Source organism: Suncus etruscus, chromosome 5, assembly GCF_024139225.1.
Source record: "Suncus etruscus isolate mSunEtr1 chromosome 5, mSunEtr1.pri.cur, whole genome shotgun sequence".
Classification (NCBI taxonomy): domain Eukaryota; kingdom Metazoa; phylum Chordata; class Mammalia; order Eulipotyphla; family Soricidae; genus Suncus; species Suncus etruscus.
In genome coordinates, this window is record NC_064852.1 from 10,966,967 (window position 1) to 10,980,450 (window position 13,484).

General features: G+C 39.9%; 1 protein-coding gene across 1 annotated transcript; it reads left to right on the top strand.

The window, feature by feature from the left end:
- The first annotated feature begins 355 nt into the window (after positions 1 to 355).
- Positions 356 to 11,461, top strand: LOC126009399 (uncharacterized). Its single transcript, XM_049773803.1, has 2 exons — positions 356 to 1,365; positions 10,498 to 11,461. Exons 1-2 carry the CDS (start codon positions 356 to 358, stop codon positions 11,459 to 11,461), a joined length of 1,974 nt encoding a protein of 657 aa, XP_049629760.1.
- The last annotated feature ends 2,023 nt before the right edge of the window (positions 11,462 to 13,484 follow it).

Consider the following 13,484-nt stretch of genomic DNA (forward strand, 5'->3'; position numbering starts at 1 on the left):
CAAGAGATGGCTCATCTCTGAAGGAATGATGTCTTCATCCATCTGCCTTCATGTACATTCACTTACAAACACATTCATATCAAAGCATCCTTGATTAATGACTAAGTCCTAGGAGATGCATAACTATACAATGAGCACCACATAAGACAATGAAAATAGAACTTGCCCTAAAATTTTATAAAAAGACTTGATTATTTTTTCAGTTGAATACCAGAGAAGTTTCCCTAAGTGTCTTAATCCATATGAAAAACTCAGAGCACTGCAGAATGTAGAAATAAAATTACATCTTCACCACAATACATTATTGCTGTAGTTCACATATCTAATATTTGTACATATTTAGAAAGATGTAGTTATGCTACTGATGAAACATTTTGAGGAACAGAGAAAAATGCCCCATTGGAACTGTAGAATAAGAAATATTCTCATAATTTCTCTCTCTGTAAAGGAAATTACAAACCTAACCAGCATCTCTGACTTCCTGCTCCTGGGCTTCTCTCAACACCCTGAACAGCAGCCTCTCCTGTTTGTTCTCTTCCTGGGCATGTACCTAGTCACTGTGTTAGGGAACGTGCTCATCATCCTGACCATTGGCTCTGACCATCACCTCCACACCCCTATGTACTTCTTCCTGGCTAATCTGTCCTTCATTGACACCTGCTTCTCCTGCACCATTGTGCCCAAGGTGCTAGTGAGCCTCCAGACACAGCACTACACCATCTCCTACACTGGATGCCTCCTGCAGATGTATTTCTTCATGGCTTTGACCCTGCTGGCCGTCATGGCATATGACCGCTATGTGGCCATCTGCCTTCCTCTCCACTACACCTTGATCATGCATCCCCAACGCTGCCTGCTCCTGGTCACCACCTGCTGGCTCTGCTCCCACCTCCTGGCCTTCTCACTCACTCTCCTTGTGTCTCAATTCTCTTTTTGTGCCTCCCATTCTATCCCACATTTCTTCTGTGATCTTCTCCCACTCCTTCAACTTTCTTGTTCAGACACCTGGAACTTCCAGCTCATGATGTTTGCTGAAGCAGCCCTCTCTGGGGTGGTGCCCCTCACCTATGTCCTGATTTCTTATGGCCACATCATCCACACCATCCTCAAGGTCCCTTCAGCTGGGGGCAAGCACAAAGTCTTCTCTACCTGTGGATCTCATCTAACTGTGGTTACTGTTTTCTATGGAACACTCTTTCTGGTGTATTTCCAGCCCTCTTCCTCCTACTCAGCTGATACTGGGATGATGGCTTCTGTGGTATACACAATGATCACCCCCATGATTAACCCCTTTATCTATAGCCTGAGAAACAGAGATATAAAAGGGGCTTTGTGGAGACTCTTTGGCAGAGATAAGGTCCTTTAGTAAAATGTACTCAGTACCAGAGTTTTTAAGGAAGGACCTCTCTCTGGGCTTCTCCATTACATTTTGAAATGGCTAATTGAGAAAATGCTATGGACTGGAAACCACACAGAGATTCAACAAATGAATAATTCTTGTCTTTGCAAAACTGGAATAGGATCAGTTAACCAAGTAGATAGCTGTCGCCTCAAAGAAGGAGTGCACACAGGATGACCTTCATTTAATTGTCCAAGCAAGTTCAATCCTGCAAAGGAGAACCACCAAGAAAGGTGCCATCAGACGAAAGTAGGTTCTAACAGAAAATATAATTCCTAGCTCAGTCCCCGACTAACAAATTCTATTCTACTACATAAAATATTGGAAAGATCTGAAAGACTTAAAAATATTTCTGAAAGATTTTCAGGAAGCCATATTTGTTTTGTCTTTTAGTTGAGTTGATTTGGGGGGTGTTTGTTTGGAGGACATACACTACCAGTGTTCAGAGATTCTTCCTGGATATTTACTCAAGGAACACATTTGTCAGGGCTCAGGGAACTTACGTGGTGCTAGCAATTGAATGCACATCAGCTGCATGTAAGACAAGCACCCTACCCACTATTTTCTCTCCAAGCCCTTCATACTCTTTTTAACCTAAATTGTCAACAGTTATTTCAGAGTAGCTAGCATCCATACCGAGAAAGTGGGACCAAGAAAATGCATTGTTTACTGGAACCAATTGAGCCAGCCAAATTCTAGGAAAGAAAACTAAGCACAGACAAACCAAAAGACTGACCCCAATTCAGAATAAACTCCTAAACTATGAATGAATAACTCCTATTGATTCAACAAACCTTTGTTTTGTCATTTTAAAGCTAGTTCATTTCTTCAGAATATAATCTCATTCTAGAGAATGTGTAAGTACAAATTGGCTGAAAAATGTAGTCACTATCACCTATTTGAAAGGCAACCACTGACAAAATCTTACATCCTTCTTTCCTGTACTTTTACAATCTTTTATATTCATTTAGTATTTTGAGAAAGAATTTGGGTACAGTTGTATATATCTCCTTTGCTTACCCTTGCAATATAAACTATCTCTAAGTTACTGCCTCTTAAACTCAAAAAATATATGTGAAGAAATATCCTTGATGTACATCCACCTTGGTGGATGCTTGGAGATTTCCAGACTTTCACTATTAAACTTAACAGAACAATGAGGGTCTCTGAACATAATTGTTTTTTCATTCATTGTCTGATGCTGTTTGCCTGTTTTTAAGTAAAGTTCTAAGCAGAGCAACTTTAAGATTATTTGTTCCTGGTGCCAAAAATGTCTAAATGTAACCATTTTGTCTACATCCTCACCATATTTTCAAATTTCCCTCAATTTAGAAATCAACATATTAGTCAAAAGAGTTTCTCCTTGATTGAATTTTAATATATTTCATTGCTTATGAGAATTTTATTTTTCTACTTTGCTAAGTATTTTTAAATTTTTATATTTTTCCTTATTTGTTTCTACCATCTTATTCAAGGAGAGACAACAAGGAGTGCTAAGAGGTCCACTAGTTCCAAATTTACTTCTACTATTGCTCAGTCCCTCCCTTCAGGTTATTCCAAGTGGTTTCTGGGAGTGGGTAATAAGAAATGATAATGGCACATAGTGGCATATGTTATATATACCACTTAAGCTATGTCTGTTCATAATTTTTCCTGTATTCTCATTCTTAGAATTTTATTGTATTAAACAAGTATTTTAATATTAAAGGTATTATATCTTTGTCTCATTTGTCTTGATATTACCCTCAGTTCACTCTTTATCTCAACTTTGTGAATATACTATATAAGGAAATTTTTATTTTTCTAAATTTCTCCAGTAATCTCTTTAACTAAGGTTATCGTTTGTAAATTCTTACTTTAGGATTGTTCTTCAAGCTTGTATTATCTCTAAACATGTAGTAATCAAGGAATATATACAAGAGGAAGAAATCACACTACAATGAGGGTCCAGCAAAATAGTGAATACGATTGTTAACAAATCTGAAAGAAGTTATCAATAGCAACACAATAATAGTGGGAGACCTCAACACTGCCTTGTCACCCCTTGATAGGTCAACCAGACTGAAACCCAACAAAAATATATTAGCTATTGTAGTATGAAAAGAGAAATGGAAATAAGTGGCCTAGTAGACATATATAGGGCACTCTATACCCAGAAAACTGGATACACATTTTCTTCAATGAACATGGGTCATTCTCCAAGATAGAACACATGCTGGTCAATAAAACATATCTCCATAAAGTCAGGAAGATAGAAATTGTACAGACTACCTTCCCAGATCACAAGGCACTGAAATTAGAAGTGAATTCAAAGGGATACAGAAGAAAAACTTTAACACCTGGAAACTAAACAGCTCACTACTGAACAACCCATGGGTCAGATATGAAACAAGAGAGGAAATAAAAAACATTCATGGAAACAAATGACAATGGAGATACAAATTATCAGAATTTATAGAACACAGCAAAAGCAGTACTAGGAGGAAAATTTATAGCTTTGCAAGCACACATCAGAAAGGAAAGGGGGCCTAAAAATAGCTTAATGACACAGTTTATAAAATTAGAAAATGATCAAAAAAATAAACCTTGGGGCCGGGAAGGTGGTGCTAGAGGTAAGGTGTCTGCCTTGCAAGCGCTAGCATAGGACAGACCGTGGTTCGATCCCCTAGTCCCATATGGTCCCCCCAAGCCAGGGGCGATTTCTAAGCGCATAGCCAGGAGTAACTCCTGAGCGTCAGGCGGGTGTGGCCCAAAAACAAAAAAAAAAAACAAAAAACAAAAAACAAAAACAAAACAAAACAAAAAAAAAACAACAGGTAGGCAGAAGGAATTAACAAAGCTTAGAGAAGAGATCAATAAAATAGAAATCCAAAAAACAATCTAAAAGTTCAATGAAAGCAAAAGTTGGTGTTTTGCAAAAAATAAGCAAGATTGATAAACCACTAGTAATACAAAGAAATGGAGAGAGAGAAACTTAAATAAACAAGATTAAAAATCAAAAGGGATTGGAACTGGAGCGGTGGCACAAGCAATAGGGTGTTTGCCTTGCACACGCTGACCTAGGATGGACCACAGGTCAATTCCCACCCACCCACCACCCCCCCGCCCCCCGGTGTCCCATATGGTCTACCAAGCCAGGAGCGATTTCTGACCGAATAGCCAGGAGTAACCCCTGAGAATCACCGGGTGTGACCCAAAAACCAACCCCCCCCAAAAAAATGAAGGGGGACAACTGAATACAGTGTCATGCTATAAAAAGCAGAAGCTCAGAACTTAGAAATAAGCAAACTACCATTAATCATTGTAATCAAGAAGACTCTGCAAATGAAATAGAGAAAAAGTAAGAAAAGGGGAAGCAGAGAAGGTAAGATAATGGTAAGTACACATACATAAAATTAAAAACCAGAGAAATTAAAATTAAATGTATGACAGATAAGGGGTAAGGTGTCTGCCTTGCAAGCGCTAGCCAAGGAAGGACCGCGGTTCGATCCCCCGGCGTCTCATATGGTCCCCCCAAGCCAGGCGCAATTTCTGAGCTCTTAGCCAAGAGTAACCCCTGAGCATCAAACGGGTGTGGCTCCCCCCCCCCCAAAAAAAAGAAAGAAAGAAAGAAATGTATGACAAATAAAATGGTGAGCAGGACAGGCAAAACACTTCACTTGCTAACAGGTTAGTTTCAAAAGCTGAAAAATTATGCTTAAATAATTTCCTTCTATTTTTTTCTATGGGGATATTGGAACTTTATACAGTTATGTGTGTCACATATCACTCTTTCTTTAACATCAAAAACAAATTTTGGAGGGCCACATCCAGCAATGCTCAGCAATAACTCCTGGTTCTATGCTTAGGAGTTACTACAGGGATCATATGGGATTCTGGAGATCATACTAGATCAGCAGCATGCAAATCAAATGCCCTACACACTATAAATATTATTAAAAATTATTATTATACTTTTTTATTTATACTTTTTATTGTTTTCTTCCAATAGTTACATTTATTTCTCTAACATACACAATGAAATAATACTAAGTACAACTAAACATGCTGTGGATTTATATTGGGCTATTTTGAATTTTTAATACTAATATTAAAGTAATATTGTATTTTTTAATTCTTGTATTAAAATAATGAACATGATTCAATCTATTGTGGAAATACCGAGCATTTTTCTACAAATCACTAACCTAAAAGCTGCTGGGAGAATTGTAAATATTACACGCATGATCCAAATGATAAAGTTGTAAAATCTGAAACTCAATGGAAGACAAGAATGTGTAATGAAGGGTTGCTGGTGTCTTGCATCACTGCAGTAAATATGAACATTCCTGTACTCCATGCATACTATGAATGAATCAAAGAGATACTTTGATCAAAACAATCCATCTAGAGATGATGCAAAAAGTAAAATTCCATTCACAGAAAGAACAAAATGGGCTCCAATTAGGAAGCATCAGTTCCAGGACAGTGGCAGGGCCTGCCCAAAATTAGGACTGGGCCAAGTACTCAAGTTGCTTTCTCACAAGGGAAAAACAAGAAACCACCCCTGGATTCCAGCCCCGGCCACTCTGAAGAAGATGATCACTAATACTGATGGTCTCATGGGGTACCACAGTTCAAATGTAATAGAGGAGTTGTTGGACAATTGCCCCATCTTCTCTCTAACTAGGAGGTCTGGGATTGAGTCTCAGGAGACAGCATCTATGAAAAGCCAGCTCCTCCTCGATCCTGTGTCCAAGTAAATATGAAAACCCCTAGACCAAAGGGTCTATGTCATCTGACAGATAGAAAAGAAAGGACTGTGTGTTCCAGCTATGTCTTTCTGGGTTGAGAGCGGGCCAGCAGAGCCCAATCTCTTTCATGGACATGTCAGAGACTCATACTGCTCAGAGCCTCCAGGTAAGAACTATAGAGATTGGAAGAGAGAATAGAATCTACATGCATTCACATGCCTGCATGCACACATAAAGACATTCATAAGGTCATTGAGCTTCTCCCTTCTTCCCCAGTTAATTCTTTAATCCCTCTTCATTCATCATTTTCTAGCTCTTCAGTTCATTGCGAAGATTGCCTATTTCTCGTGCTCATCACATCCCTGGCAGCCCAGCCTAAAGGCATATAGCTAAGAGCCTGGAGCCATAGTACAGCAGGTAGGATGCTTGCCCAGCGCCAACCCGGGTTCAATCCCTGGAATATTCATCTGGTCCCCTGAGCACATCCAGGAATAATTTCTAAGTACAGAGCCAGAAGTAATTTCTGAGCATCACCAGGTGTGCGCCTCCAAAAAATAGGCAAACAGTTCTCAGGTCACACTAAAAAAGTCCCATCAGACTCTTGTACACAAGTAATAATAAAACATGATTTATTCTTATTCTACTCAGACAGTAAGGTTCTCAGAAACACTTTCAGGAACCATGACCAGTTAATACTATTGACATACACCTCTACAACCAGTTAGACTTTATGAAAGATATTTCACATCCTTTCTTTAAAATATATAGTGGGAATATATATGATACATACAGTTCAAAGGGCAGTGTGCATTCTTTGCATTTATAGATTCCTTAATTGTTTAAAATGTGTCAGTAAATAGCTACTTCCTATTTAATATCATAATCTTTCATTTGAAACTCCTGGTGATTGAGTTGTTTAGCCAAGTGTACACACTTGGTTGAAAAATATCAAAACAAATTCTTTGCCACTAGTTATTCTGAATGAACACATGACTACATCAATGTGATAGCAATGTGATGGCTTATACTAATTCCTCCACAATGTTCAAGTTCTGACAATGATTTAGACACACAGATAATTGTGTCCTCACGTTTAAGAATAGCTCTAACAATAATTACACAAAATGATGAGTGCTTACTGCATTCCATACTGTTGAATTAAATAAATAACGATGGGGCTGGATGGCGATGGATGGAGGCCTTTGTGCTTAGGCCCCAGCCACGTGGCTTCATCCCCCATCCAGCCGGCGAGTTCCATGCCCAGGTAATTGGCGTAATCAAGACTCACTCACAGGCAGGCTTCAGGAAGCATTAACTTTATTCATACCCTATTCACCACATGTGTGTGGCCTATCTCATAACCTTTTAAGCACTAGTTATTCTTGGCCCTGCATCTAAACTCCTTTCAGCCATCTTCCTCAGAGCACCCAGCAGCGCAAAAAGGGCCAAGAGCCAAAGGGCCGAATCCCCTTGGTTCCGCCTTATCTAACATTTCCCAGACCCCTCCCAGGAATGGGAGGGGCTCGCAGGTAAAGTTACACCTATTATCCGGTTCCCAAGACCCCTCCCAGAAAAGGGTGGGTCTAGGGTCTTAAATAGGTACACCCACATTTCCTCCTTTTCTTAATATTTTTATGCACCAACGTAATAGAGTGAAAATTAATATACCAGCCCTTTTCAAAAACATATTTTTGCAAAATATACTCTACACCTGTAACCTAAAATTTTATTAATGCTTTTTTACCAAGCACTATTCCGGAACTTTTATGTTCCTATACTTTTAAACTATATTGGGGGAACTTCATTGTTCCTATACCTTTCCTATACACAAGTACTCCAGCATACATGCATAACATACATTTTAAAAACAGGCTAAGTACATTAAAATACACAGTAAAACATTTTGCAATAGAAAATATTAACTATGAAAGACAACAAAACACATTTAAATCATAAAGAAAATGACTAAGACAAAGATGCAGGTGGTTAGAAATTAGATGTTTAAATGAGCTAAACAGAACTACTTCCCTTTTATTTTTATTTTTTAACCACTAACTAACTAAAACTTATTGCATCACCAACTATGAGTAAACTATAAAATTACCTGCTAAGTACCTATACCTAAAATCATAGTTTAAATGATTAATTTGTTTGACGCTGATTTCACCACGTGGCTTTTGTAAATTTTTAGAGTTTAGATGCTGGTTTGTCCCACGCTGATATCACCACGTGGCTTCTGTAAACTTTTAAAGTTCAGCTGTTGGTTTGTCCCACGCTGATCTTACCATGTGGCTTCCTTTCAGTTTCAGGCCCCGCAGACGGTTCTGTAGACCATGAGGTCGCGGTCGCGGGTTCCGCTGCCTGCTGCCGGTTTGCTGGAGGGTGGATTCCAAGTTTTTCGCTTTTCCGGGCCAAGCTGAGCCCAGCCCAGCCCAGCCCAGCCCAGCCCAGCCGAGCCGCTTGGAGCTTTTCGCCGCTTTTTTCCTCCGGGCGCACTTTGGATGTTCAGAGTTCCAAGTGATTTAAACTAAAAGTTCAGTTCGAAATTTCCAAAGTCGAAATCCAAATTTAAGCCGCAGGTTATTTTCAGAAAATCAGTCCATTTTTAATAGTCTTTTTTTCCTCCTTTTCCAATTTAGACTTTTAATAAGTATTTGAAGAGGCCCAGGTTTTTGTTTCTTGTAACAAAGTTTCAGTTCTGGGCCTGGGCCTGGGCTGGAGGTGATGCAAGCTTTCACCTCTCTTGTTTCAATGGCCTTTGAACCCCCAGATGGGGTGTTGGCCATTTTTGAACATTGTTGCACGTGGCCCAGGGTTTTGGGCTCAGTGCACCCGAAAAGAGCCAAAATGAAACAGAAGAGCAGAAATCTCACCATTTTCGCTGTTTTGTTGGGTCCAGGATTCAGGTTAAAGTTCGGAGCGCCAGATGTAGTGTGAAATAATTAACGATGGGGCTGGATGGCGATGGATGGAGGCCTTTGTGCTTAGGCCCCAGCCACGTGGCTTCATCCCATCCAGCTGGTAATCGGCGTAATCAAGACTCACTCACAGGCAGGCTTCAGAAAGCATTAACTTTATTCATACCCTATTCACCACATGTGTGTGGCCTATCTCATAACCTTTTAAGCACTAGTTATTCTTGGCCCTGCATCTAAACTCCTTTCAGCCATCTTCCTCAGAGCGCCCAGCAGCGCAAAAAGGGCCAAGAGCCAAAGGGCCGAATCCCCTTGGTTCCGCCTTATCTAACATTTCCCAGACCCCTCCCAGGAATGGGAGGGGCTCGCAGGTAAAGTTACACCTATTATCCGGTTCCCAAGACCCCTCCCAGAAAAGGGTGGGTCTAGGGTCTTAAATAGGTACACCCACACCATACATAGTCAATATATTCTAAATTCCATATCTAATTTAATTCTCCTCAGAACACTTTTGAGTGTTAAAAAAATGCAGACACTGTAAAGAAATGCAGACACTGAAGAAAAATGGTTGAGTGGTTCCTTAGTCACAACGAGAGTATAGGAGAGTAGTGTCACATCAGGAGGATGTATTTTATTATGGCATCAGACAAATATGGCATTAGAACATATTACCACAGATTTTGTGGCATTCATTCCTACAACCACTCATAGGTATGTTGGAGTCTCTTGTCTTGATTGAACATCATGATTGATCACAAAACCTAAAACTGTTTGAGCCACTGACCCATTCAAGAAGACTATCAGGGCCCGGAGAGATAGCACAGCGGCGTTTGCCTTGCAAGCAGCCGATCCAGGACCAAAGGTGGTAGGTTCGAATCCCGGTGTCCCATATGGTCCCCCGTGCCTGCCAGGAGCTGTTTCTGAGCAGACAGCCAGAAGTAACCCCTGAGCACCACCGGATGTGGCCCAAAAAAAAACAAAAAAAAAGAAGACTATCAGTTTGAGATTTTGACTTTTGTTTTATGTACCAGAAAAGGAAGGGCAGAGGAAGTAAATAAACATTGCCAAAATGTAGTGTCATGTGAGGAACAGAACAATAAGCATCTCATCCAAAGGGCTGAAACTACAATGTGCCCCCAGGTTACATTTGATCAACTTTAATTGACAATGACAACAGCAGCACAGCCCTTCATAGTAATGGATCAGTACCATTATCTCAGTAATAAATTCAGGGTTCTGTTAGATAGTCAAACATGCTGCCAACTAGAAAGACTCAAACCAGATGTATTTTATAACCTTGGGAATTTCTCTGGGTAAATGTAAATCTGGCCTCCTGGCATTGAGAGAAGGTAAAGACCAACAAAGGTGAACACTTCTCAAAACTAAAATACAGAAAAATTACCGTACTTAAACTGTGTAATATTTAGACCCATCTCCCTTAAATTAATAGTCTCCTGTCATTCCTCTCTTGCAAGGAAATTACAAACCTAACCAGCATCTCTGACTTCCTACTCCTGGGCTTCTCTCAACACCCTGAACAGCAGCCTCTCCTGTTTGGCCTCTTCCTGGGCATGTACCTGGTCACTGTGTTGGGGAACCTGCTCATCATCCTGGCCATTGGCTCTGACCATCACCTCCACACCCCTATGTACTTCTTCCTGGCTAATCTGTCCTTCATTGACACCTGCTTCTCCTGCACCATTGTGCCCAAGTTGCTGGTGAACCTCCAGACACAGCATTACACCATCTCCTACACTGGGTGCCATGTACAGATGTACTTTTTTATGGCATTGGCCCTACTGGATGACTTCCTGCTGGCTGTCATGGCATATGACCGCTATGTGGCCATCTGCCTTCCTCTCCACTATACCTTGATCATGCATCCTCAACGCTGCCTGCTCCTGGTCACCACCTGCTGGCTCTGCTCCCACCTCCTGGCCTTCTCACTCACTCTCCTAATGTCTCAATTCTCCTTTTGTGCCTCCCATTCTATCCCGCACTTCTTCTGTGATCTTCTCCCACTCCTTCGACTTTCTTCTTCAGACACCTGGAACTTCCAGCTCATGATGTTTGCTGAAGCAGCCCTCTCTGGAGTAGTGCCCCTCACCTGTGTCCTGATCTCTTATGGCCACATCATCCACACCATCCTCAAGGTCCCTTCAGCTGGGGGCAAGCACAAAGTCTTCTCTACCTGTGGATCTCACCTGACAGTAGTTACTCTCTTCTATGGAGCTGTCTTTCTGGTGTATTTCCAGCCCTCCTCCTCTTACTCGGCTGATACTGGGATGGTGGCCTCTGTGATATACACAATGGTTACTCCTATGCTGAACCCTTTTATATACAGTTTGAGGAACAAGGATATAAAAGGTGCTTTGTGGAAATTTCTTGCCTGGAGTAAATGCACCAACCCGTGAGGGTGTTTCTCCAAGACAGAAGATCTGGATTTTCCAAATGCCTTCTAATTTGGATTTACTGATTCAAGTTTAAGGCAGGATACATGTTGAGTATCACAAGCATATTATTTGTGGATAGGGGGAAGTTTGGCCACACTGGTGGAACTCAGGATTTTGGCTCTGCACTCAGAAATTACTTCTGGCAAGCTTGGGAACCGACTTGGGGATTGGCCACATGCAAAGCAAATTCTCTACCCACTGTGCTGTCACTTTGGCACATCCCAAGCATATTTAACAAGTAAAGGATGGGCTGGAGTAGGATCAATGACCATGGATAGGGCTGAAGTCCTGAGAGAGAGTAAGCAATCAACAATCTCTATAGAATGAATAAATTGCACTAAGTATAAGATAAGAAAAACATACTCAAACTATTACTACAAGGTGAGAGACGAAAGTTGAGTATAATTTTTAAGTACACTAAAGTGAGGGTGTAGGAAGGATTTTAAGCACTGGGGTAAGTCAGAGAAATCACAAGATATATGTATTTTCAAACTGACTTTACAAAAAATAAAATATACTATTCAACCTTTATGATAGCAGGCAATTTTACACCTTGAGAAAAAAAGTGTTTGTCTTTTGGATTCAAGTTTCTACTAAGCCTCCAAGACAAGGTATGAAGTGCATTTTCCTTGATCCTTACTTTCAAATGCCTCTCTGGGAAGGCATTCCTAGATTAAACACTCAAAAGTATTTCTAAAATAGTTGTGTCTCTCTAATAACATATTTCTTTTAAGTAAATGTTCTAAGATATTAGAGATCAAGGGCCAAAAATCAGAAAGATGATCAAAAGTAGAGAGAAGCTGAGAGGGAGAAGTGGGAACCTTCCAAAGGAGTAATCTTTATCAATAATTGCTTTCTTAGTTGGTATCCAAGAAGATTCCAAAGAGGCAACAGAAAGAATTAAGAGAATAAAGTTGGACAGAACATTTAGGTTCAAGAATGCAGCCCAGTGAGTCTCTGACTGATAGTCCCACCCAATCACACAGAATGTTGACAATATCTTCCAGAATCAAAAGCTCTGAGATTCAAGGGCTATTATAAGCTCAGCTTCAGAAGCAACTTACCAATAATTACTAACCTCCACATAGATAAAAAAAAAATGAACCAAGAAGAATCACACTGTTTGCTAAGACTCATGAATATAATATAGACATTTTAAAAGGTTTGGAGTAGAAACTAAGCAGGAATAGCTCAGACCAATGGCCAAAATCATGCAACTAAGATCAGATCAATGACTCTGACAGTGAATAGAACCAGAATTGAGCTCAGTGGTAGAGGATTTGTGTTCTATACGAGACCCTGAATTTTACTCTCCAACACTCCCTTTGCCAAAATACTCTATGATGATGACAATTGTGACAGTGAATGATTATTGGTTGATGGGACAACTCCTTGGTTCTTGGTTTTTTATGCAAAATAATTTTTCCACTCAGAATAATACATGTGCATTAATGTAAATAATTATGTGTAATAATGTAAAAAATAAAGAAATTGAAGGAAAATAAAAAATCACCACGATCTCTACTTAAAGACAATCACTGATGTTATTTTTCACCTTCGATGATATTTTTACCACTACCATTTTGTCTTTGTTCAATTTTATTTCTCCTTTGAGAAGAATATGCTATATGTAAAGTTATAGTCAAAAAGAAAGATAATTTTACTTACTATAGAAATGGAGTTATCTTCCTTTAATATATATTTCAGTTTTCCTAGAAATATTAAGGGGACAGTATACAATATGACTACTTCTTTCCTGATTAAAAAAAATGCTAAGTAAATGAAACCAGAATCATAAAAATGGGCCAGAGAGATCATACAATGGATATGGTACTTAAGTTGCGTGTAATTGACCTGGGCTCATTCGCCACCACCACATATGGCTCCCTAAGTCTAGCTAGGAGTGATTCCCTAAGCACAGAGCATGGAGTAATTTCTGAACAAGGTAAGTGTGATACAAACCCATCTCCCCCAAAACCATCAG